At 38.9% G+C, this 20858-nt stretch overlaps 1 protein-coding gene across 1 annotated transcript in view; it reads right to left on the bottom strand.

Moving 5' to 3' along the window:
* Window positions 1-1084: 1084 nt before the first annotated feature.
* Window positions 1085-20858, bottom strand: part of BABAM2 (BRISC and BRCA1 A complex member 2) — a 175031-nt gene continuing 155257 nt past the window's right edge. Inside the window, exon 12 of the mRNA XM_074144601.1 lies at window positions 1085-4447. Within this exon, the coding sequence (XP_074000702.1) occupies window positions 4384-4447 (64 nt within the window). The 3' untranslated portion in view covers window positions 1085-4383. The remainder of the gene's footprint in view (window positions 4448-20858) is intronic.

Here is a 20858-nt window from a genome sequence, read left to right as displayed (position 1 = left end):
AATTCTATATTTAACATAGGCCCACAAGACAACAGCACACACCTTGTACCTTGTTAAAACGTAAACCTCAAACTTGCTAAAAATAGCAGTAAGTAGTCAGGATGAAACAAAATTGTCCCAGAACATTACAGACAACGTGAAAATAAAAACTGAAAAGGAGATGACTTAAGGGATTTTCAGTAACATTTAAGAAGCAAGAAACAGTGTAACCTTTAGGTTTAATGAGCGTTACAATACATCAATTACAGAGGCACAAGTAATTTAAGGGAAGAGCGTTCACTGGCAGTCAGTTTGGTCACAGACTTCATTTGCTTCCCAGGGCAGGGACAGCACTCTGTAATTAAGGGTCATGGTCAGAAGCCATGTCCAAAGCTTGTTCCCTCCTCGCAGCACGTCTTTCTCACAGAGCTGGGAGGGCGAGAAACTCCCCTTCTCTGCTGACAGAGGACACTACCTCTTCATCTCCACACATCGCTGCCGTGCAGATGTGGTACTAGAAACGTACTTCAGACCTGCAGGAGTGACCCTCACCCTGTGCTACTACAGGTTTCTACTCCTGCTGCTTCTTTGGTTGTTAGGGGGGGAATGACAGAGGAGGAGACGACACACAAGTAGCAGTCTCCAACTCACCACTTTAGCTTTTGACCTTTGCTAAACTCCCAGCCTTGTATTAGGAGGCACAGATCGATGGAGACTAGTCAGACCTATTCCCCTCTCCCCTAGGTAGGAAGTCTCTTTGTGCAAAACCACCTCAAGTAAGACTTGAAGTACTGCACTTCACTGCTAGATCTCGTCTCCTGACTTGATTCACCAAAGATGCTGATTCCTGCAAGCATCAGACAGGGTGAGAGGAAGGAAACACACAGAGAAACATGCCTAATGAGGGTCTAAGAACGCGTAGGAGATTCATGCTAATTCTAGTAATGATTTCTTCTCAAAAACTGACTCAAGTCTGCTCCATATATGAATGGGGAAGATGTTCAAGGGTGCTCACGATACTGAAAGAGTTGCTGATTCAGCAGACGAAACATGCTGATCAACAAAGCAATGACTAGCGCAACACAAAGACCAACGAAGACTATGTACAACATTGTTAACTTTTATTTATTCTTTCAGCTGTTTGTCCAGTCTTTCCAGCAAGTTCACAAAGAGTCTAACTTTGAATTCGATAGATTTGGTATTACTTCTAGCACAGTGGATTTACGTATGCAGATAAAGGCTTGACTGTAAGTTTGCACTTTAAGGACAACTGGAAAATTGTGCATTAATGGGGTTTAGTAACTACAGACTTACTGCATTCTTTCAATCAAAATTATGAGAGAGTAGAATTTATGCTTTTCAATATGTTCATAACATTGCTATTTTTCTCCTATATTTTGTGGTTCTCATAAACCAAATAAACTAGCCTAGGTCTGACTGCTCATTTTAATCGCATATATCACATAATAGGAAAGAAATCACTGAAAGTCTCATTGCCAGTAAATTGGCCACAATGGATATTATCACAAAACAGGAGATAACAGAAATAACTCCAACTTATTAGATTACAACTTTTGTGGCTGACTTAAATGCCTTCAACACATAGTCGATTTGATATAAAATTATTCAAAATAAATTTTTTCTGATGTAATATTTATATGGCAATCCTTCTTCTGAAGAGTTCACTCATTTCCGTGTTTTTCCTTCCAATACCCCACTTGTAGTGCTAACACCCGCAATACACTCTTCTGAAAGCTATCAGGAAGGGCTCCATAAAATATTGTGCAGGTCAAAGAGTGCAGAGTGGCTTTGAAATAAAGAAAATGTTCACTAAATGTAAGAAAAATGCTTTTTCTTCTAACTTGGAAATGGACAGGATTGCAGACCCTACCTTAAACACAAACAGTTCAGTTTCTCAACTTTTCTACCTTTTTTCTTCTTTTCTTTTTGAACTACCAGCTGTAACATGACATAAAATTAGATGGAAACCATCAGTTTGTTTCCATATATGCGAGCAAAACATTAGTGAAATGATTGAATTCAACAGAAGGAATTGCTGGTTTAGGCTTTTTATATCCTCGGTCTTTTCTTACATGGTTTCTAAAACTCTTAGTCCTTTCCTGATAAAGCAGTCCTTTGTCCAAAATGACAAGGACTGAGGTGAAGGATGTATTTTTGGTTGAACATGTGTACTAATTCTGAAAAGTGGACCTCCTTTTGAAAAGTTTTGCAATTGCTTTGAACCATGGTAACTTCTGAAAAGATGAAAAATAACAAACTAGTGCCAATTGGACAACCAGGTATATAAAGCAAACACTGTTCATGGGGCAATCACTACTGCACTGAGTCAAACACAATGCTATAAAATGTAAGATTCCAGGAATCTAGTGATGCAACTTGAGGGTTTCGTTTTTACGTTTTGAAGATGCTCGAGATAGTGTTCAAAATCTGATAGAAACAATGAGAACAAACTTTTGTCATCAGCCATCCTCCTTCTCCCACCCCATTCACAAGAGTTAGCTTATTCTTGAATGTGTACATGGGTTTGACTTTCACCTGAAGAAATGCAGGTGTGAGATCATCCCAGTACACCAAACAATGCCTGTTTTCAGTCATTTAAGGTTGTTCAGTTACAGTTTTGCTATCCATGTAAAACCACTACCCTCCACATCTGCTGTAGGTCTTGGTTTCCATGCAAGAGCCGAACGCAATGGCTCCACCGAGGGGAGCGAGGGGCCCAGACCTTTGGAGCGGTTTGCAGCCCTCAGATAACGCAGGGAGGGTCACAAGGGGGCGGGTCACAGGACACAATATGCCCCCTCCTCCATTGATTTGCAATAAGGCTCCTGATTTTGTTTGCAGCCTTATTTCCAGCCAAGGAATTCACTATTAAACATAAACTAAAAATTTCCCTACAAAGTAGCTAAAAATACCTGCAGTTTCTACAGGCAAAGTATTTGCATAATTCTTAATTATTAAGCTTCACTGCTCAAAACCCATCTACACTTCTTAGGTGGACATTCCCCTGGCAAGCACTATTTTTAATGTAAAATAACAAGTTTTGGAAAGGGTAGGAGAATGCTGCCAATCAAGTGATTTGATGACACTTCACTGCATAAGCAGACAGTAGGTCCATAGTGAATAATTTCAAGTTAAATGTTTTCCAGTGCCACTGTATCATCTGCATACTATTCATTTAGTTCCTTATATTTAGCAGAAGTAGGGCATATTTTCCATATGCCATTTCTAAGCAACATACACTGTTGATTTTATTCCTTACTGGAAAGTACCCTGGTCTATTTACAAATTAATTTGGGAAGTGACATCGTGACAGTTAGCCCCAACTGGTGCGCCTGACACAAGCGTGAAAGAAAGGATGAATAGGTGGGATTTTGCATTTGGCATTTCAGAATTAAGGGAGGTAATGTTTCCAGTTATATACACTTAAAATTATTTCTGAGAAGACATGTTTAACTTAAGCATTAAGCTAAATACCTATAGCCCTACATTATTTCATCGGTCATTTTCCAAGACATCATTCATTCCTTTGTTGAAAGTTTGCTTCTTCGTCTTCGCAGTATTTATCTTGGAAAAATTACGGGTCTGTGAAAGAGCTTTATTTTGTTATACTGATTTATATAACTAGTTCCTTGCACATTGGTACTAAAGAAATAGAACTTTTTCATAATGGCAAGGGGAGTTCATTAGAAAAACAAATTGTACAACTGGAAATAAAAACAAAGCGTAAAAGCATAGCATTTCATATAAGATGAGCTTTCAACTGACATATTAAAAAAAACCAAACCTCCAACACCCTGCCATATAAATATCAGACCAACTTGAAAGGCACTGAGAATTGAACTGTGCAACTCATATCCATACCTGTGAGAATAACAACCACAGTGAGACGCAAACCTCCAAGGCAGAATATGGCACTGTACAGTCCGTTAGGCATTCCTGGTACATACGGCAGTTTCATATTTTCTTAGGATAAGCTGGAAATGTTAACTAAATATACACATTACATCGTATTTCCATGGAAAAAGCAAATCCAATTTACACCATCTGAAGACAAGGAAACAAGGCATAACATACGGGGACATTGTTGGCACAAGAAAACGTTATCACATCAAAACACACCCTTTTAAATTTAATCCAGTAGATATATAAAGAAATGGTGGTGGCAGAGGCAAAGGGAGAGGATGAATATCAAATATTCAGTTTTAAGCATGCTAGTGAGGTCTTTGTTTCAGAAATCTGACAAAACCTGAAGCTACCCAAGCCATTTCAGAGGCAAGAAAGCACCTACGAAGGCAGTCCAACCCATTTCCAGGCATTCTTCCTGAGGGCTGCCCTGCTCAGACTGAAGGATCTATCCAGGATCATCTCCGTGCCCGAGGCTGTCTAAAGCTTCCCATTAGCAAATGCTGCCTCCTGGAACTGAGGGACAAAAGTCTTGAAATACGCCCTAGTGAAAAAAAGAAAACGCATGGTTAGGAAAGAGTAAACTTGGAACACGGTGTGTGCGTGTATGTAGCCAAGCTTTTAACAGAGAAGCACAATGTTACCATGCTCAGTCTGTTATTAGATCTGGTAAGTGGGTAGTGGTTTTCTTCAAAGTTTTTGGTACACAGCAGATCCATACACTTCAGCTTTCCAGACCCAGCAGTACTTCTTTCTTCAGTGTCCTCACCATTAACCTCTCAACATGGTCAACTTGACACTGTAAGAAGAGCCTGACGGACATTTCATATTTTATCCAATGCAAAGCTCCAGATATAAACTGTATTATGCACTGGAAAATAAACCTTTGAATGGCTGTAAAAGTAAGAAACACTTGGATGAGCCACAAGTGTGGCTACCCCACTGCCTGCAGCATTTATAACTGGGACTTTTTGCTAGAGCTGATGTTCACCGTGTTTTATGGATAAAAAGTTTTTTTTCCCCTATGTTGAAGAAAGCATCACGTATGGTACCAAAGGCCCAAAGACAGACAAGTCAACAGAGCAGGAAAATCTTGAAGAGAAGTCAGAATACGTGCAGGAGATAAGCTCTTTATCTGTCTCCTTACAGAAACGTTGACGTAATACAGAGCCACTGTTGATGGCAGTGGTTTACGTAAGACGTAGTGAATAAACACTAACACTTTGGACGAACCGTAATTCGTTTTCTTAGACTCTGAAAGTCAGAACATTATTCTATAAATTAAGATGTGCTTTGTATATTTTGGATCTTAGTCGATCTTCTTTACAAAGAATTGAGTGACTCATATATCCGTAAAATGAGCTGAACCTAAGCATCTGAAATTGAGTTTGAACTGTACCTTTGAGTTTATTACACTGAAATACTCATCCATGTACTAAACATATTTTAGGTGTCCCAATGATACCCTTCATTTGCAAGTTGTATTAGAAGCTGCTTCATCACTTCCTGCATTAGCCTTTCACTTTCTCTACTTTTTTTTTTTTTTTTTTAAATTTTCTGTTCGTATCACTGGTCTTCATAAATTTCTATGGAAGGAGAACCTTCTCCCATTCTCCCCACCGAAAAAAAAAAAAGAAATCCAAAATGACAACAGCTGCAATTATGTTCACTGTTCATTACATTACTGAACTCTCTGCTGGTCTACCTCCTGAAGCAAACATACGCTGATCATCCTCACAATCATGGTATGTATTTCATAATTTGGGCAGAAGCTTTGGCAATTACTGAACAGCAATCATAGCTCTGCACATCTAAAAACGTTGCAAGATCACAAAAGAGAATGCTCTCCTCTCTTTGTGAAGTTGTGCCTGGCAAATTAATTAACAGAAAGCTGCAGTCAGCTTTTGTACAAAAGCTGTAAACACACACGAGACGCCGTCCAAAGGTTAACAGAGCAATAGAAAGTAAAAGCATTTCTGGACTGAGGAGCTGAGCCCAGAAACGGAAAAGAAAAGCAGCAAAACCAGCACACACATTTTCTAGCATACACAGATTGTGCTGTGTATTTACAGAACACACTGTGATTTATTGAATCAAGGTTCAGAAAGCAGCCCTCACAATTATGCCCACAAAAGTGATCGTGCATCCTGGCACACACACATACATAAATCACCTGAGCATGTACGCCTGCCATCTCATCCTAACAGCTGAATGCCACTTCTGTATTTGTGTGTTTAGGGCATACATTTGAAATTGTAGCCTATGTACGCCCCTGTCAGCTCTACATCATTGTGCTAGCTCAAGGAATATCACTTGCATCTTGTCAATGCCAGGATCTATCATCCTTTTATTTCGCCTTGCATTATCTGTCCTTACATTTAACTACATTTCCTCTCCTTGCTTATTTTAAGTAGCTTCTTCCTTCCCCTTTGATAGCTTCTCTGCAGACTCCTCTTCCATGCACATGCTCTTCTTACTGACTTGATAAATGTTACTTAAAACTTCCCTCTTCCTAAACTGGAAAAATTCTTAATCATTAAGCAGGATATAAGCAGAAGTATTTTTCTACATTTTCTTTCTTTTCTGAAACCCCATCCTTATAGCATTTCTGTGCTTTATATTAAAACCACACTTACTGCATTGTATTTCAATGACTTTTCTGTTAGGTAAATTCCAGAACAAATGCTTCTGATACCACATACTCCCTCCCACACCAACTTTATCTACACCAGCATCCTTTCTTTTCACTGATTCCCACAGTAGACCTTGTATTCTTTGCTGCAAAACTAAATCTAACACCTCCCTACATTCTGATCAGATGTACTGTTTCAAGGAGGATGTTATTTCACTGGTAGTTCATATGAACCTTTTGGAGATGTTCCACACACTACAAAAATTCCATTAGTACTTCATAATTTGTAAATGTGTACTTTTTCTTTCCATACTTTAAAGTACATGCTTAAGCTTGCCATTTATCATTTGTGGTCTTGTCCAGACTGAAGCAAAAGTAGTACCACATGCTTACCCAGGATAAGTTCCTCCATTTCTGCCCCTCTCCCACACACCCGAAGTGTTTGAGATTAAAGACATTTTGGAAAACAACATTTGGATAATTATGGTTCATCACATGCAAAAATAAGTTATCCCTCCCCTCCCCACCCCAAACCAAACCAAACAAGACTCTGCAAAGAGATCCAAAAGTACAACATACTGGATCGAACTGTATCAGCTACAGCACATTGAAAAGACTGAAAAGGAAAGATGAGGAAGTAGAAGGGAGGTTAAACTGCTTCCAACACTGCTTATAGGGAGGGAGTGGCAAGTGCTAGTGTATAAAAGTAACAAGACTTACTTTGAGTATATATGAAGGAGTAGCAGAGGCAGCAAAGACATTACTCATTATTAGAGCTTTAGAGCTTGCTGGAATGTTTTTTTTTTTTTTAAATGATCGTAACTTTTTCAATGGAAAATTACATTTTTACCCAGTTGCGTGCATTTCTGTGAAAATGCTACTGAGTTTTCATCAGGAAAAGAATGAGATACTTCAGTTTGGCTTGACCTGAGAAGAGATTTTCTGGTTTGTAGAACTAAGCCTAAACAACCACTTTGATATTAACCTCCTTATCTGCGATCCAACATCTCAGAGATGATGTATCTAGTCACGCAGACAAGGCCCTGGTGCATCACAGGAGCTGTAAGTATAAACGTAACAGCAGAAGTAGTCTCTTCAAAGGACCCAGTCCAGAAAGAATGATGGGATAAATCATTAACATTTCTGCTTCCAGGAGGCATTGTGCTACTGCTGGCAGATGCATTATAGTGTCACATTAACTGCCTTTTTTTCACATGTTCCAAGCAAAATTTTTTAAATAACTTTTTCTTTTCATCTGACATGGGAGAAAACTGTATGTTAAAATATTTGAATTTCCTCTGAAATGGAAATTCTGACATTTTTTCTCCCCTGCAGAGATTACCAGTAAGAAGGAACAGAACAAGCACCAACTACTGGCCGAGTAAGTTTCCTTTTATCAACCAACTGGCATTGAGGTCAAAGTGTACATGTTACCACACAAACAGGACCATGACATAGACATATTATTCCACAACTGATTACATTAAATAACTTTAAAAGAAATGTAAAATTTTTGGAAGGACAAGACTCTGCTACAGACTGGATGGCAAGGGCCTCTTTCACACGGAATACTAGCACTTTTGGAAAGGTTTTAAAGTGACAGTAACACTCACACTCCAGCATCCTGCACATACAGGCAGAGAGAAACCGTGAATGTAAACATGAACTTTGGAAAAAAGATTCATTTATGATCCGCTATTCACAAAAAATTACACCCTCAGTAACTTTGATCTGCGCTAGACCACAGGAATTCGCATTAAAATATCTCATTTTTTTGTTTCAGACACTTTTCCACAAGATACTTTCGAGTACTTCAAACGTGTTTTGAAATTATTATTTTTACATCCACTAGATATAGTTTTCAGCTCTAGAGAACTGTTATTAAAAAAAATAATCAGTAATTTGGGTACTGTTCAATTGCACTGGAGATGCAGAAAGCTAATGATCTATGGCTTCTCTAGGCTGTGTCAAGTGGCAGAAATCAGGTTTTGATCAATTCTTTTTCTCCTTTCTGGGAAACACAGAGTTCCTTCTTTATCCTGCTTTACTCTACCGTGTTCCCGGTGGGTCTGTGTCAAACTGATCTTACACCAAGCTCAGAAAAACTGCATAAAACGCTCCTTCAAGCACAGAGAAACTGGTTTGTACAAAGTCCACAGATATTCTTTATGCGAGTATTGAGTACAATGGCTCTGCACCCCTCTTGTAATGGTTTAGATCTTAGCTTAAACAGTGTGTAAAGAGCTGCTTTCTTTTTAGTTTAGAGTGGGTGCCAATCTTCATTCGCATACAGGCACATGTCTAACTCTTTGTTGAGTGTCTTACTGTAAGAATCTATTGTTTTTTATCTATTTGGTTTTGTTCCCTCAAATGGTCATTTTCCAAGTTCAAGGTAGCAAGTTATGAGGTTTCTATGGAAATTTTTCTTCAGCACTCCAGAAAACAACACATTTAGCTGTAGTTAACCACTATATACATTTGATACGATACATTGAATTTCAGGTGCTACACTCAAGGACATCTGCTGAGAGTAAAGCACTTATCTTTCCTTCACCTTATTATCCAGTGGAAAGAAAATCTTGCTATTGCAAATGGTAAGTATCTAAAAGAAGGTAGAATTGGATCACTCGTTGTTTACATGTTTTCTAGTGATATAAAAAACCCTGATTGTGGTACAAGGTCTCCAGAAGCCCACACATGTCTAAATCCTAGGGTGTGGATTTGCAGTGTTTTGCAGCTGTCTAGGTGTTTCTATTTCTTTTAAAATCTTCATGTGGGAAATTCAGAGCAGAACACAAAAATTCAAACTTCGCAAGCAAAAAAAATACACAAAATGCTGTACCAATGAGATTTCTGCTTTTTGTGTCTGGGACAAGGACATTCATCATGGGGTGATGAATCATTTTCCTATGTCATTCACAAAATATATTCCCCTTAAACTCCTTGGTTCAAGAGTGCCAAGTTTTTCAGCACGCTGATCTCAAATTCATCCCTATTTGCACTCATATGTTTTATGTGTTTCAGCTCAAGATGTGGGGGTTTCAAGTGCCTTTTCCATCAAGAGATGATTTGAGGAAGAAGAAGGGGGTTAAATAATCTTGATGGTCCACATCAAGTACAGACCCAGCTGTATAGCAACATGTCTACTATCAGCACAGTGTTTCTGTCCTTGCATATTCTTTACTGGCTAATGAAACCCCTCGATCTTTCCACAGACACATGGGCTCTCATTACTTTTTCTCACTGTATCAGGTGCATCTATTATATTCCTTCTCATCAGAAGACAGACTCAGGTTATTGTACTTGGATTTTTCCTACTACTGGCTTTGAAGGCAAACTTTATTTTTAAATACTAACGGTTATTTCAACATTTGAATTAATTCTTGTAAAATGCTTTAGTATCTTCTGTGACCGTGGCTTCCCTTCCAACCTAAACCATTCTATGATTCTATAGTTTAATTCTGAAAGTATTAGGCTCTAATTATAGAACAACCTTACTGTATTCAAAATCATAGTAGCTAGTATATTTGATAAATACATCCCTTTTCTCGTAATCTAGAATGGCCTAGAAAGACCTAGGCAAGGCACACAGGAAAATATGGGGTTCTTTTCCATAACCTTTCCAAGCTAATATATCTGACTTGGGCAGGCACACTTGTAGTCATGGGCATCTCTGAAGAGTTCTACATAACCCTTCCAAGCCTTCTAGAGTAGAGTCTATAGCGAGGACATCCTTCTCCTCAGCAGTCCTCTGTTGTCTGAATTGTCCAGTAGGTGAACACCGAGTTTGTTGTAATGCTCTGCAAATGCTACGTTTTCCCCCAGGACAGAGGTGAGGACTGAATTGTACCCCTTTCAGCTGTATTAGATACAGCTGAGTATCCCAGGAATTTGCCCCAACTGCTGTCCATTTCTTTTAGAGGAACTGCAAGTCTAGGATTTGCATCATTTCGCATCGCACATTTCTTTCCTTCTGCACCCTAAAGGAACTGTGCGAGACATCTACAAGTTTATTCAAATCCTCAGAATCCTGACCAAAAAAAATCCAGTCCAGAGATGACTGATCTTCATAAATTACCTAGAATACCAATGTTCTCCCCTCTTCCAATTAAATTAGGTGAAAACAGGAACTAAGAAGGGCATAAGTCAGAGTAAAGGACAGCCTGAGGCTTCTTGAGGTCTTTGACCTATTCCTCCCGGACTAGTATTATTATGCTGACACTTTGCAATAAAATCTTGCTATATAAATTATTTCAACAGCAGATCCCTATTAGAATTATAAAAGAGGTTCTCCAGGCTTTATCAATGTCACCTGATTATTCACTTTTTGAAGTAGAAAGTATTTTTGCACGGAGCACACATACATATGTAGCGTGCTTTTGTATTTTTTGTTCCTGTTGCAACTTGTTTTGACACAATGAAAACTTGTTTTGAAAATACTGAACACCTACAACAATCCCTTTTGGGTGCCAGACAAGAGGATTTGTCCTCCCGTGACTACACAGGCACAGCCAGCTGGTTTGCTTCATGGAACCCCTAATAATTCATCTCCCGTGTAGAAGATATTTACCATAACTTTCCAAACTCTCTGGGATTTGCTGTTTGTTTATAACAGAACAAAATCAAAGATGCCAACATTTCTTTTTTTTTTTATATATATAATTGCTTTCTTTTTAAATTCCATTTGTCAGGAGCTATCTAATTCAACGTGATTAGTGCTAATTAACAAAAGGAACATAAATTAATAAATTGTTGTATTAATTCCACTAGTAGGTTTGTATTTAGGTCATATTCCATATGAGTGCTCATTAGGTCCTTAACAGGTGCTTATACCCTCCCCCTGCATCTCTACGCCTTGCATTTAACAAGGGCTGAACGCAAAAGCGTGGAAACCTCCTGAAAGCCTGTTCTTTTAACAGGCCTCACGCCAACGTTTGAGGCATAGTTTTTTCCTTGTAAACTCAGATGCGAGACATTTAAAACTCTTTGCTATTTTTACTATATATAATGCATTAAAAACATATTTCCATTGGGCGAACCATGTTGCCTATTTATTCATGAGCACTTCCACAGCATTCCTCACCAGGCTAAAGATACACGAGCACTCACGGCAGAGCAGAAAAACTCAAGTCTCCTGCTTTGGGATAACTCTGGGGTAAAGAGGAGATTAATTCTACGCTAGACATTTTATGACACCTCTATTAGGAGAAAATGATTGTTGAAACAATATCTTCCTCTGCAGATCTAAGATATTAAGACAACTGAAGTGACAAATAGTTCTCAGCACTCTGCCTTTTGGTTGCACAGCTGGAATCGGGCTGCAGCAGGCAGGCCCTCGACATGGCCAGGCGCCAAGTGGCAAAGGCTCAGGAGCTAATGAAAATCAGGACTATTATGGCGTGTGCTAGGCTTTCGGGAGGCAGCAGCATTTCTAAACCACTGTTTGAGTATGATCATCACTAAAACTTACCCAAGCACGGCGGCAGAAAGATAAAGGTACCTTCCAGGATTTCTTTATCACTTCAAATATACATAACGATACTTGGCACATGTTGATGTTTCTAAACTAAGCTTCTTGATGGTATGCTCTTTGGGATGTGGTTTATAATTTCCTTACTAGGCAGCTTTATCTATAGCAAATATTTTGCTTTTATGTGAAACACAATCTCTACACAGTTCTCCATTTATACATCTCCAAAACTGGCGATGCCAAGCAAACATCCTAAGTGTTTATACAACAGCAAGACAATAGTTCTTAAATTACTGCTACTGTAACTGGCTAAACACACCAATGTACAAAGGAGTCAGTGCACAAAGCCATTATGCTGCTAGCAATTTTTTTTTTCTGGGTGCCAAACAAATTCATCACATAATCTCTTCCTCTTCTAATATTTCTCTCTCTCTACCTCCTTTTGCTGTGATTTAACCTACAAGGAGTTTGGTGAACTTCCTATGTCCACTTCCACCTGCCAGCCTGACTGTGCAGCCAGGCTGATGGACAGGACAGTAATCAAGCGTCAACAGAGCTGGAGGTCTGCAGTGGACAGCCATCGAAATACAGGTTCTTAAGAAATACTGTTGCCTTCAAATCAGTTCGCAATATTACATGACAGAAAACTGTTTCCAAAATTACAAACAAAACAAAACATGTGCTACCAAAACCGTAACAGGAAATAGAAGTCGTAGAACTGGTGAAACTAAGTACACAGCTGAAGTTTAAACAATAAAATTCCCTCGTGTCCAAAAGCTGTTTTCTGTATTTTACTAACAATGTCTTTTTCCTCCAGAAATTCTTGTTGGAGTTTTTACCATTTCTGATTCAAGTCACACAGAAAGGTACAAGAAATGGTTATATCTAGACACGTTTTTCAGTGGTTTGCTGACTGCAGAAATGACAGGTGGCTTTACTCCACATGAAGCAAACAGAAAAAAAAAAAATTTAATTTGGTTATAGACTTACGTCTCTATTCCAAAAACCTATGGTATCAATTGATTTTATAAATAAAGTCAACAATTCAGCACAGCTCTGTTACAAAAATTTAGACGACTTTGCTGCCTAACTTACTATAAAGCCAAATGAATCTTGACAATCTGTTCAAATCACGAAACAACCATAAATATAACGACCTGACTAAAGGCAAAATATAAAGGAAGGGAGTTCTAGGGAACTGCTGCAGTGCCAGGACTGTAGATCATTATGTAGGCTGGCAATTAATGTTTATTTTAAAGCAGCAGCATAAGTAGGGTCATCACTTTGCAAGAGATGATAACTTTGGTTCCAAGAATATACGTGCTCCCAAACGCATGGACCTTTACTGACAATTACAGATAAAAACTACAGCTACGGGACATAACCAGCGCATATAGACCAAGGCTAGGCTGAATTCAGTAACTACACAAGCAACTGTTTTGAATCACATGGAAATCAAGATTCTGGGATTTATTCTCTCATAGGTTTCTGATATAGATACTTGGGAATTTACAAAGGTGTACTGCACAGACACCGTGGCTCGTAAGCGTCCCAAAGCACACATAGCAAAAGGAACCTCTCGTTTTGAAACAGTTTTATCAGTGCCTCCTGCTTGCCAGTTCAAGAGATAAACACTTCACTTCCTTCACCTTCTCTACAATGTACAGAAATAGATTTGCTTCAGTCAGATGAAGGCTTGTGGTCTTAGATCACAGCAAATTCTGCTTCTGCTTTCTTAACTTCTATTTTCCCATCGGGGATTACTCAGTGCTGGGGTAGCGGGTGTCTGCGAAGGGGCACTGGAATATCTCTGTCACAGCACGGTCACTCCACTTCCTTACCAGTGGATCATGAGAATGATATTCCAAGGCCATCATGGAAAAATTCAATCTTCATACAGTCTTTTTAAATACAGTGCTAACTTGCAGGAAATTTCCAGTCCTATGAGCTACAGTGTGACAAGCCTGCTCTATTTTTCCTATTTGCTGAAGTGCCGTAGCCATATTTTTCCACTCCAGGTAAAGGTTAACTTCTTAAAGAGATACTGTTTATTCAAGGCACTTATTATTTCCTCCTATCTATGCTACATAAGTGCATGCTGAACTTTATTGTTGGGAGAGCAATTACTTAGCAAATTATTTAGCAGATTTGAAGGAGAGAGTCAATGCCAGATAACACACAACAAGGAACCTCTTCTAAGTATAAAAGGCAGGGTGAAGAATGAGATGAAATAAGGAGGGGGGAAAGTAGGGACATTAGAAGAAGTAGGAGAAAGCAGAAAAGACTGGGCAAAAACACATTCAGGAGTGAGGCTTGTAGGGAAAGACAAATGTAGGGATTCAAGAAGCAAGGAGATCATAGAAGTAATCACAGAATTTGAATCATCTTTAAGAGATTATTGAATCCCTTAATTGTACTTCAGAGGCAGAAATGAAGGGTTTCACCACAGATGCATCCATAATGAGCCTGACAACCAGCACCCCTGAAAACAAAGTTTACTTGCAGGTGAAAGTACTGATTTCATCATGCCATCCGCTTTGCTTTGCCAGATCGCTTATCAACCGGGGCCGAAGGCAACATACCAAAACATAAAAGAAACCTCCTTGGATATTCATTAGGACAAACCAGTCAGAAGGAAAGGGATGAGATGCCATACATCTGTGATTATATAAAACACATTAAAGAAGTTATTTCTCTTTGCTATTTAAAAGATATGTGTTTGCTATTAGAAGTAAGAGGAAATTCTTAAAAGGTCAGAGACCTCTACAAATGGGGAAAACAGACAGGAACACACGCTTAACTCTTATATGTAAAAGCAGAATAATGCAGATCAAAAATGAATTTGAGGAACCGCGGAGGTGCTTAAAGAGGCTGCCATACCAGAACCCTGCTTTACAAGGGATGTACCAAAAGATCTGACTTGCGCAGAAATGTCAGCCAAAAAGGTAATGAACAAATCAACAAAACACACACAAGAAAATCAGCAGGCCCAGATGATATTCACACCCCAGAGTTCCAGAGAAACTCAAGTGTGAGAAAGTTAAACTCTTAAATAGCTTATAACCTCCTGCTTAAAACAGCTTGGTACCAGAGAAGTGTGACATCAATGAAAAAAAAGGTCTGGGAGGATAGAGGGAACTGTGGACCAGTAAATCTCCTGTCTGTACATTAAGAATTGGTAGTAACTGTTATAAGAAAGCATAAATTTATAAAAAGCTCCAAATCAGTGGACCTGAAAAAATATGATCTATTGGTTAGGAGTCAAACTTAGGCTTCACAAATCTCTTATTTTCTTAAGGTACCAAAACCACGTGGACAAGAAAAATTTCAAGTGACGCACACTGCTTGGGTTTCCTACAGGCATTTGGGAAGATTTTTCAAAGGCCTTTAAAAAATGAATTACTGCAGCAGGAGAAAAGATCCATGAGTGGATAACCAACAGGTCAAGATAACGAAAAAAAGATAGGAATGAATAATGAGTGCTATTAGGGTGAAGTCACCTGAGAACCGCACAGACATGGGTGTTTTGATCTGTGTTGTTCAACATATTCCCACATGATCTGTGAAAGTGAGCAAAAGAAGATGGCGAAGTTTGCTAATGCTAACAATTTAGTCAGGGAAATAAAAATAAGGCCCAATTCGGAGGAACTGAAAATGGTTCTTACAGCACTAGGAGACTGGGAGGTAACATACCAGGTGAAAAGTCAATATTAACAAACACAAAAGGGAGCTAGGTGAGGAAAAAGACTTAATTTTACATACACAAACCCCACAGGCTCTGAAAAACAGATAGCGAGGAGATCTTGGTGCTAAAATGTCAGTGTAACCTTCAGTCGTAAGCATAAAACCAAATCAGACATTAGAACAAGAAAAAAGAGTAAACCAGACAATATCACTATGTCACCATATAAATGCACGGTGAATGTATCATGAGTAACATGCAGTTCTCTATTTCAGGAAGAATATGATAGAAATAGTAAAGGGATGAAGAAATGGGACAAGGACAATCAGAAACACAGAAAGCTTCTGTAGAAGGAAGGAGTGAACAGAGCAGGAGAAGGGGTGACAGAAGAGACATGAAGAGGGTCATAGAATCATGAAGGTTATGGAGGGGATCAGAGGATTAATTATTTGCTGCCTCTTTTCATACAAAAGCCAGGGTGTAACAACTGGAGGTAGCAGGAGGCAGGAATGCAAAGAGCCGACCAAGCTTGTTCTTCACATCACACGTTATCTGAGCAATCCCTTGCCACAGAATTTTGTGATGTTATGATGTGGGTTCAAAAAGCAATCAGACAAACGGAAGAAAAGCTCGGTAAGGCTATTAGACAGAGGCGTACCAATTCTGGATATAGAAATCCTTGACGACAGATGACAGAACGTCCCAGGAAAATACGACTACATGCATTGCCATGTTCTTCCACAGGCGTTGGCTACTGCCTATTGATTGAGACATGATAGTGGGCTAAATGAGCTTGACCTAGTATGGCCATTCTTTGTGTTTAACAGACCAATTACAAATATTACCCAAAAGACAAGACCATGGAGGTCACCTACTATTTTTACTTAGCTGCTTACTTTGTAATTGACCAAGTAGCAGTATTTATCCGGGCTATTAAACCTCAGCTCCTTACAAACTTATGTATTTCTCTCTACCCTTTTCTCTCAAGCAAGAGAGGACATTTTTTTTTGCATCAGTTCCTAACTATAATTCCAAGCTCTAATACAGACCTAGCAGCTTTGATAAATGTATAATGGAGTTCTCTAATGAAGCCAAATCAGACAATTCATCACACTGTTTCTAGAACACCACCTAACCCTAGTCATCTAGAACCACCTACATTTTAGCCTTTAATTCCTATAAAGAAGTTGTCTTCCAGCAAAGTCCTATTATATTCTACTTCTACCAAGCCAACTCCTCCAAACTACTCTGTGCATTTCTGTCAATATAGGAGAGAATCCTTTTTCGCAGAAAGAATATTTACTATATATTGAAACGCACATATGTACAGTTCACACATATACATAAAGTCTATATAAAAACACAGAAAAAGTAGTCGCCTAACAGATTTTATTTCCATGCACTTCTTATAGCACCTATGCTCCTCATCTTTAAATAGTTGTTTTTCTTTTCCCACAGTCAAAGCTTTAATGAGAAGTGACCAGAAACAAATACCCAGGCCCTTCTGTCTTGGCTGAAATCCACATAATGCATGACAGCACTGAAGATCCCTGGCAGGCACCTGTCAGAAACTAACATACCATAACTTAAGAGTCAGACTTAATTATCCAAGGAGACATTTAAAGAAAAGTACATGAAAAATATGACTCAAGAAGTGCGACCATCATGTGTATGCACTGTACTCTGTCGTGTATGCAGAGAAAAAAATGTAAAAAAATCCCATCAATATCCTGGGAAAATTCTAATTAAAAGCTGTATCTATTCTGTGTATTGTATCTTATAATCAAAATAATTCTATTATTAAGGTCTGCTGGTAAATCAACTGTAGAATGTGTTAGAGGGACAAATGTAATCGTTAAGTATTTTAATAAAGCATAATTTTTTTTATTTGCCTTTCTACTTTTCACGTGTAATTCTGGTCAGCTGACACTCCCACAGAAAATCAGAGTTTTGATTTAATGGTCTACAAAATCAAATTAACTTCTTTGTAAACTTCACACGGCTGGGTCGCCGCATCTCTTCTCGCTATGGCTGTCATAGCATAGTGGCCCTTTTGTGTTGCCCACCAGGGGCAACAAAATGTCAGCCTTACTTGATTTCAGGCAAAGAAATCACTTTTGTTCAGTTTCCAATGCGAAACTATCAAAAACCAAAGAGTTAAACAAGCGACCCCGCTCAACACCTAACCCGAGTTTGTACCTACCCCACTGCTCTTCTCTGAAAAGAATCCTCTGAGCCTTGCAAAGAGGCTCAGAGGCAAACACAGAAACACGTAGGGAAGGACGACGTCCCTACGTTTTGTGCTTCTGATCCCTACTCTCTTTAGAAATTTCTAAATTTCCTCTTAATTTTAAGGTAACGTGCAACAGAGCCAAAGGCTGTCATGTACAAAGCTTTGTGAGTAGAGTATATGTAAATGCAAACAAGGTAGTTTTTGGAAATCTACTCTGTAAAGTTGCCTAATGTGCATGAAAATCACATAATACATGAAAATATAATTTTCTGCTCTTACAAATAAGCAGGAAAAATACTGAAATACAAACCAAAGAATAACAAATGATTTATTACTTTAATTACACCTATCAAGGAGGGAAGATTATAAAAAAAGGTGCAATGTTTACATGTAAACTTTATAGTGAGATTTAAAGTAGCATAAGTGGAAAAAAAAAGTTTCAAGGAAATAGAGAAACCTGTTACTTTAAAAGAACCCAAAACGTAGTAATAGATGTTCTGCCTAAAATGTGAAATAATTCTGACTTAATAATAAAAAAATTAATGAGTTGAAAAACTGGTTGATGCCAAAATAGTAAAAAAATAATCATTAGGGCACTAAAAATTTACTGAATACAACAGCAAGTCTCTGACACATTACAACTGAGTTTGTCTCAACAGCAACACAAAAATTGTTCCTTTTTTTTTCCAATATCCTTTTATTAGACCAAAAGGTGCATTTCCCCTCCTTACCAGGCAACGTTAGAGCTTAGAGCAACCATTTCAGCCAAACAGCAGCTAGCATCTTCACATGATACACATCTTCTAATTTGATGGTATTCGAGCAAAAGGTGTCGATGAGGCTGAAAACGCCACGGCCCGGTGCTCCAGCCTCACACTATCTAATCACAGCGCGTTTGCGCCGAGCACCAACCGTAGCCGCAGCCGTGCTGGTCATACGTATGTAGGTCGCACGAGATGTCTCTGCATATAATCTTAAGCTGCACTTGACCTTATGGCAGAACAACAGCCAATATACAGCTGAGAGCACTTGAGCCCTTTTAAGCTTTTGCCCTTACAGAGTCCTGAGGGATATGTAAAATTACCACCACATTCAGCAAACCCTGGTGAATGGTCAGGGACAACAACGTTATTCAGAAAACAGTTTTATCAGCCACCTGGAAAAAAGAATATGAAGCCTCAGAACAACTTTTTATTGTGATACCAGTTTTCCATCCTCCTGCTATTTTTAATGATGAGTAGGTGGATTTATGTAGGATAAAAGAGTAAACTGAGTCCTGACTTGCTCTCCCTGAAGTATAACCTAAGTCTACAGAGCAGCGCTGGGTCAGACAGAAATTGGGCCAGAGTGCATCTAAGAACTGAACTTAATTTGTATAAACAAACAAGCTTTATTTACAGTATTCCTTCATAAAATCCCAGGCTTAGAGTCTGCGTGTTCTTTAAAGACTCCATTTATGTACACTTGAATGCCTATTTAAGCAAAAAACAAGAGAGCTTTCCCATGGAAACCGCACAGAGATGTTTTACTTCACACGTACACCACAAACAAGGCTGCTAACTTTCCATAATTTACTGTATTTTCTTAGGCTTGCTATTGTATTTTAGGATTGAATCTTTTGGAGAAGCTGCTTACGCAGGAGGCCACACACATATAAATAATGACCTAAGAGAGGCAAAGCCTGACATGTGGACTGAGAGGAAACGGTATCTCCGCAGCTTGTAAGAAAATTTTAGTATTTTTGTTTTCCCTGTCTCTAGCTGGAGGAACAGGTTAAAATTTTATGTTTAACTGAGAAACAAGCAATCTGGAGGCATTTGGAATCACATTATTTAATCAGGACTTGATTTGTCCATTAGAATTAAATCAAGCCAGAGGGAAATCCCCGGGCTAAGACAATAGCAAGCCTCAGTTATCAGATGCTATCTCTCAGGGGGGAATCTAAGGCAGTGGAACTCAAAGGAGCCAGGTGATTTTAAAAGCTGCTTAAGACGGCACAGAGAAAGATTTCATGGACTTCATCAGATAGGCATAAATCGGTCCAATTACTTCAGCAAGAACACGAGGAGTTTTTCTCTGTGAATGAAAAAGATCCTGCTAAACTGATACTCTGATTTGAGAATTTGCCTTTTAGATTTAGGTGATATATGTTTAAGTATGAATGCATACAATCTACCTCTATACGTATGTATTTTAGCGGAGTAATTTCGCTCCTACTTATAATTACTACTGATTGTCTCAAGGCTACAACAAAGGGTTAAGTCCTCACTTCAAAAGAGATGCCTACTTCTGCTCGGGGGCTACAAAGATAAGCAAGGATACCAAGACTTTCAAGTTGGAAGGAACTTTCCTGAATTGAAGGAAATGGATGGGCTTACCTGTATGAAAAAAAAAAAAAGCCAAAACAAAACACAAAAAACCAACCCTGGGAGAAGGCTGGGCACAGCATCAAAGTCCCTTTGGCATGAACTTATGACAGCTCTGCCCATGAGTAAGCAGGCTGTGTTGAGTTGCTGAAAACAGAGTCAGAGCTTGCCAAAGTTGAGGATGAGGAAATCTCTGAGTGACGGTATTTCAGACTTGGTGGTGCTTCTACATAGCACCAAGCAAGGCGGTATACATGCTTCAGTACGTGGCTGGACAGCTAATGAACCCAGTTGGTGCAAAAGCTGTCCTTGCTGGTGTCTTAAGCTACAGTGAGGAAGATGATGTAAACTGATCCCTCAGGTGTCTGAGAATGAGGGTGGAGAATTTGGTCTGGTACCAGAACGTCAAGTGGGAGATCCTGTGGCCCTAGAACAGTAGGGCCAGAAAGATAAACAGAACTGTTTTGTCTCAAAGGACGCCGAGCACTTGGGAGACCATTTGGCTAAGAGGGGAAAAGAATACATATAAGCAAAACCTAATAGACAGTATTTAGAAACACAAACAAGTTGTC

The sequence above is a fragment of the Numenius arquata genome, chromosome 2, assembly GCF_964106895.1.
Source record: "Numenius arquata chromosome 2, bNumArq3.hap1.1, whole genome shotgun sequence".
NCBI lineage: Eukaryota > Metazoa > Chordata > Aves > Charadriiformes > Scolopacidae > Numenius > Numenius arquata.
This window is presented reverse-complemented; position numbering and strand designations above follow the sequence as displayed.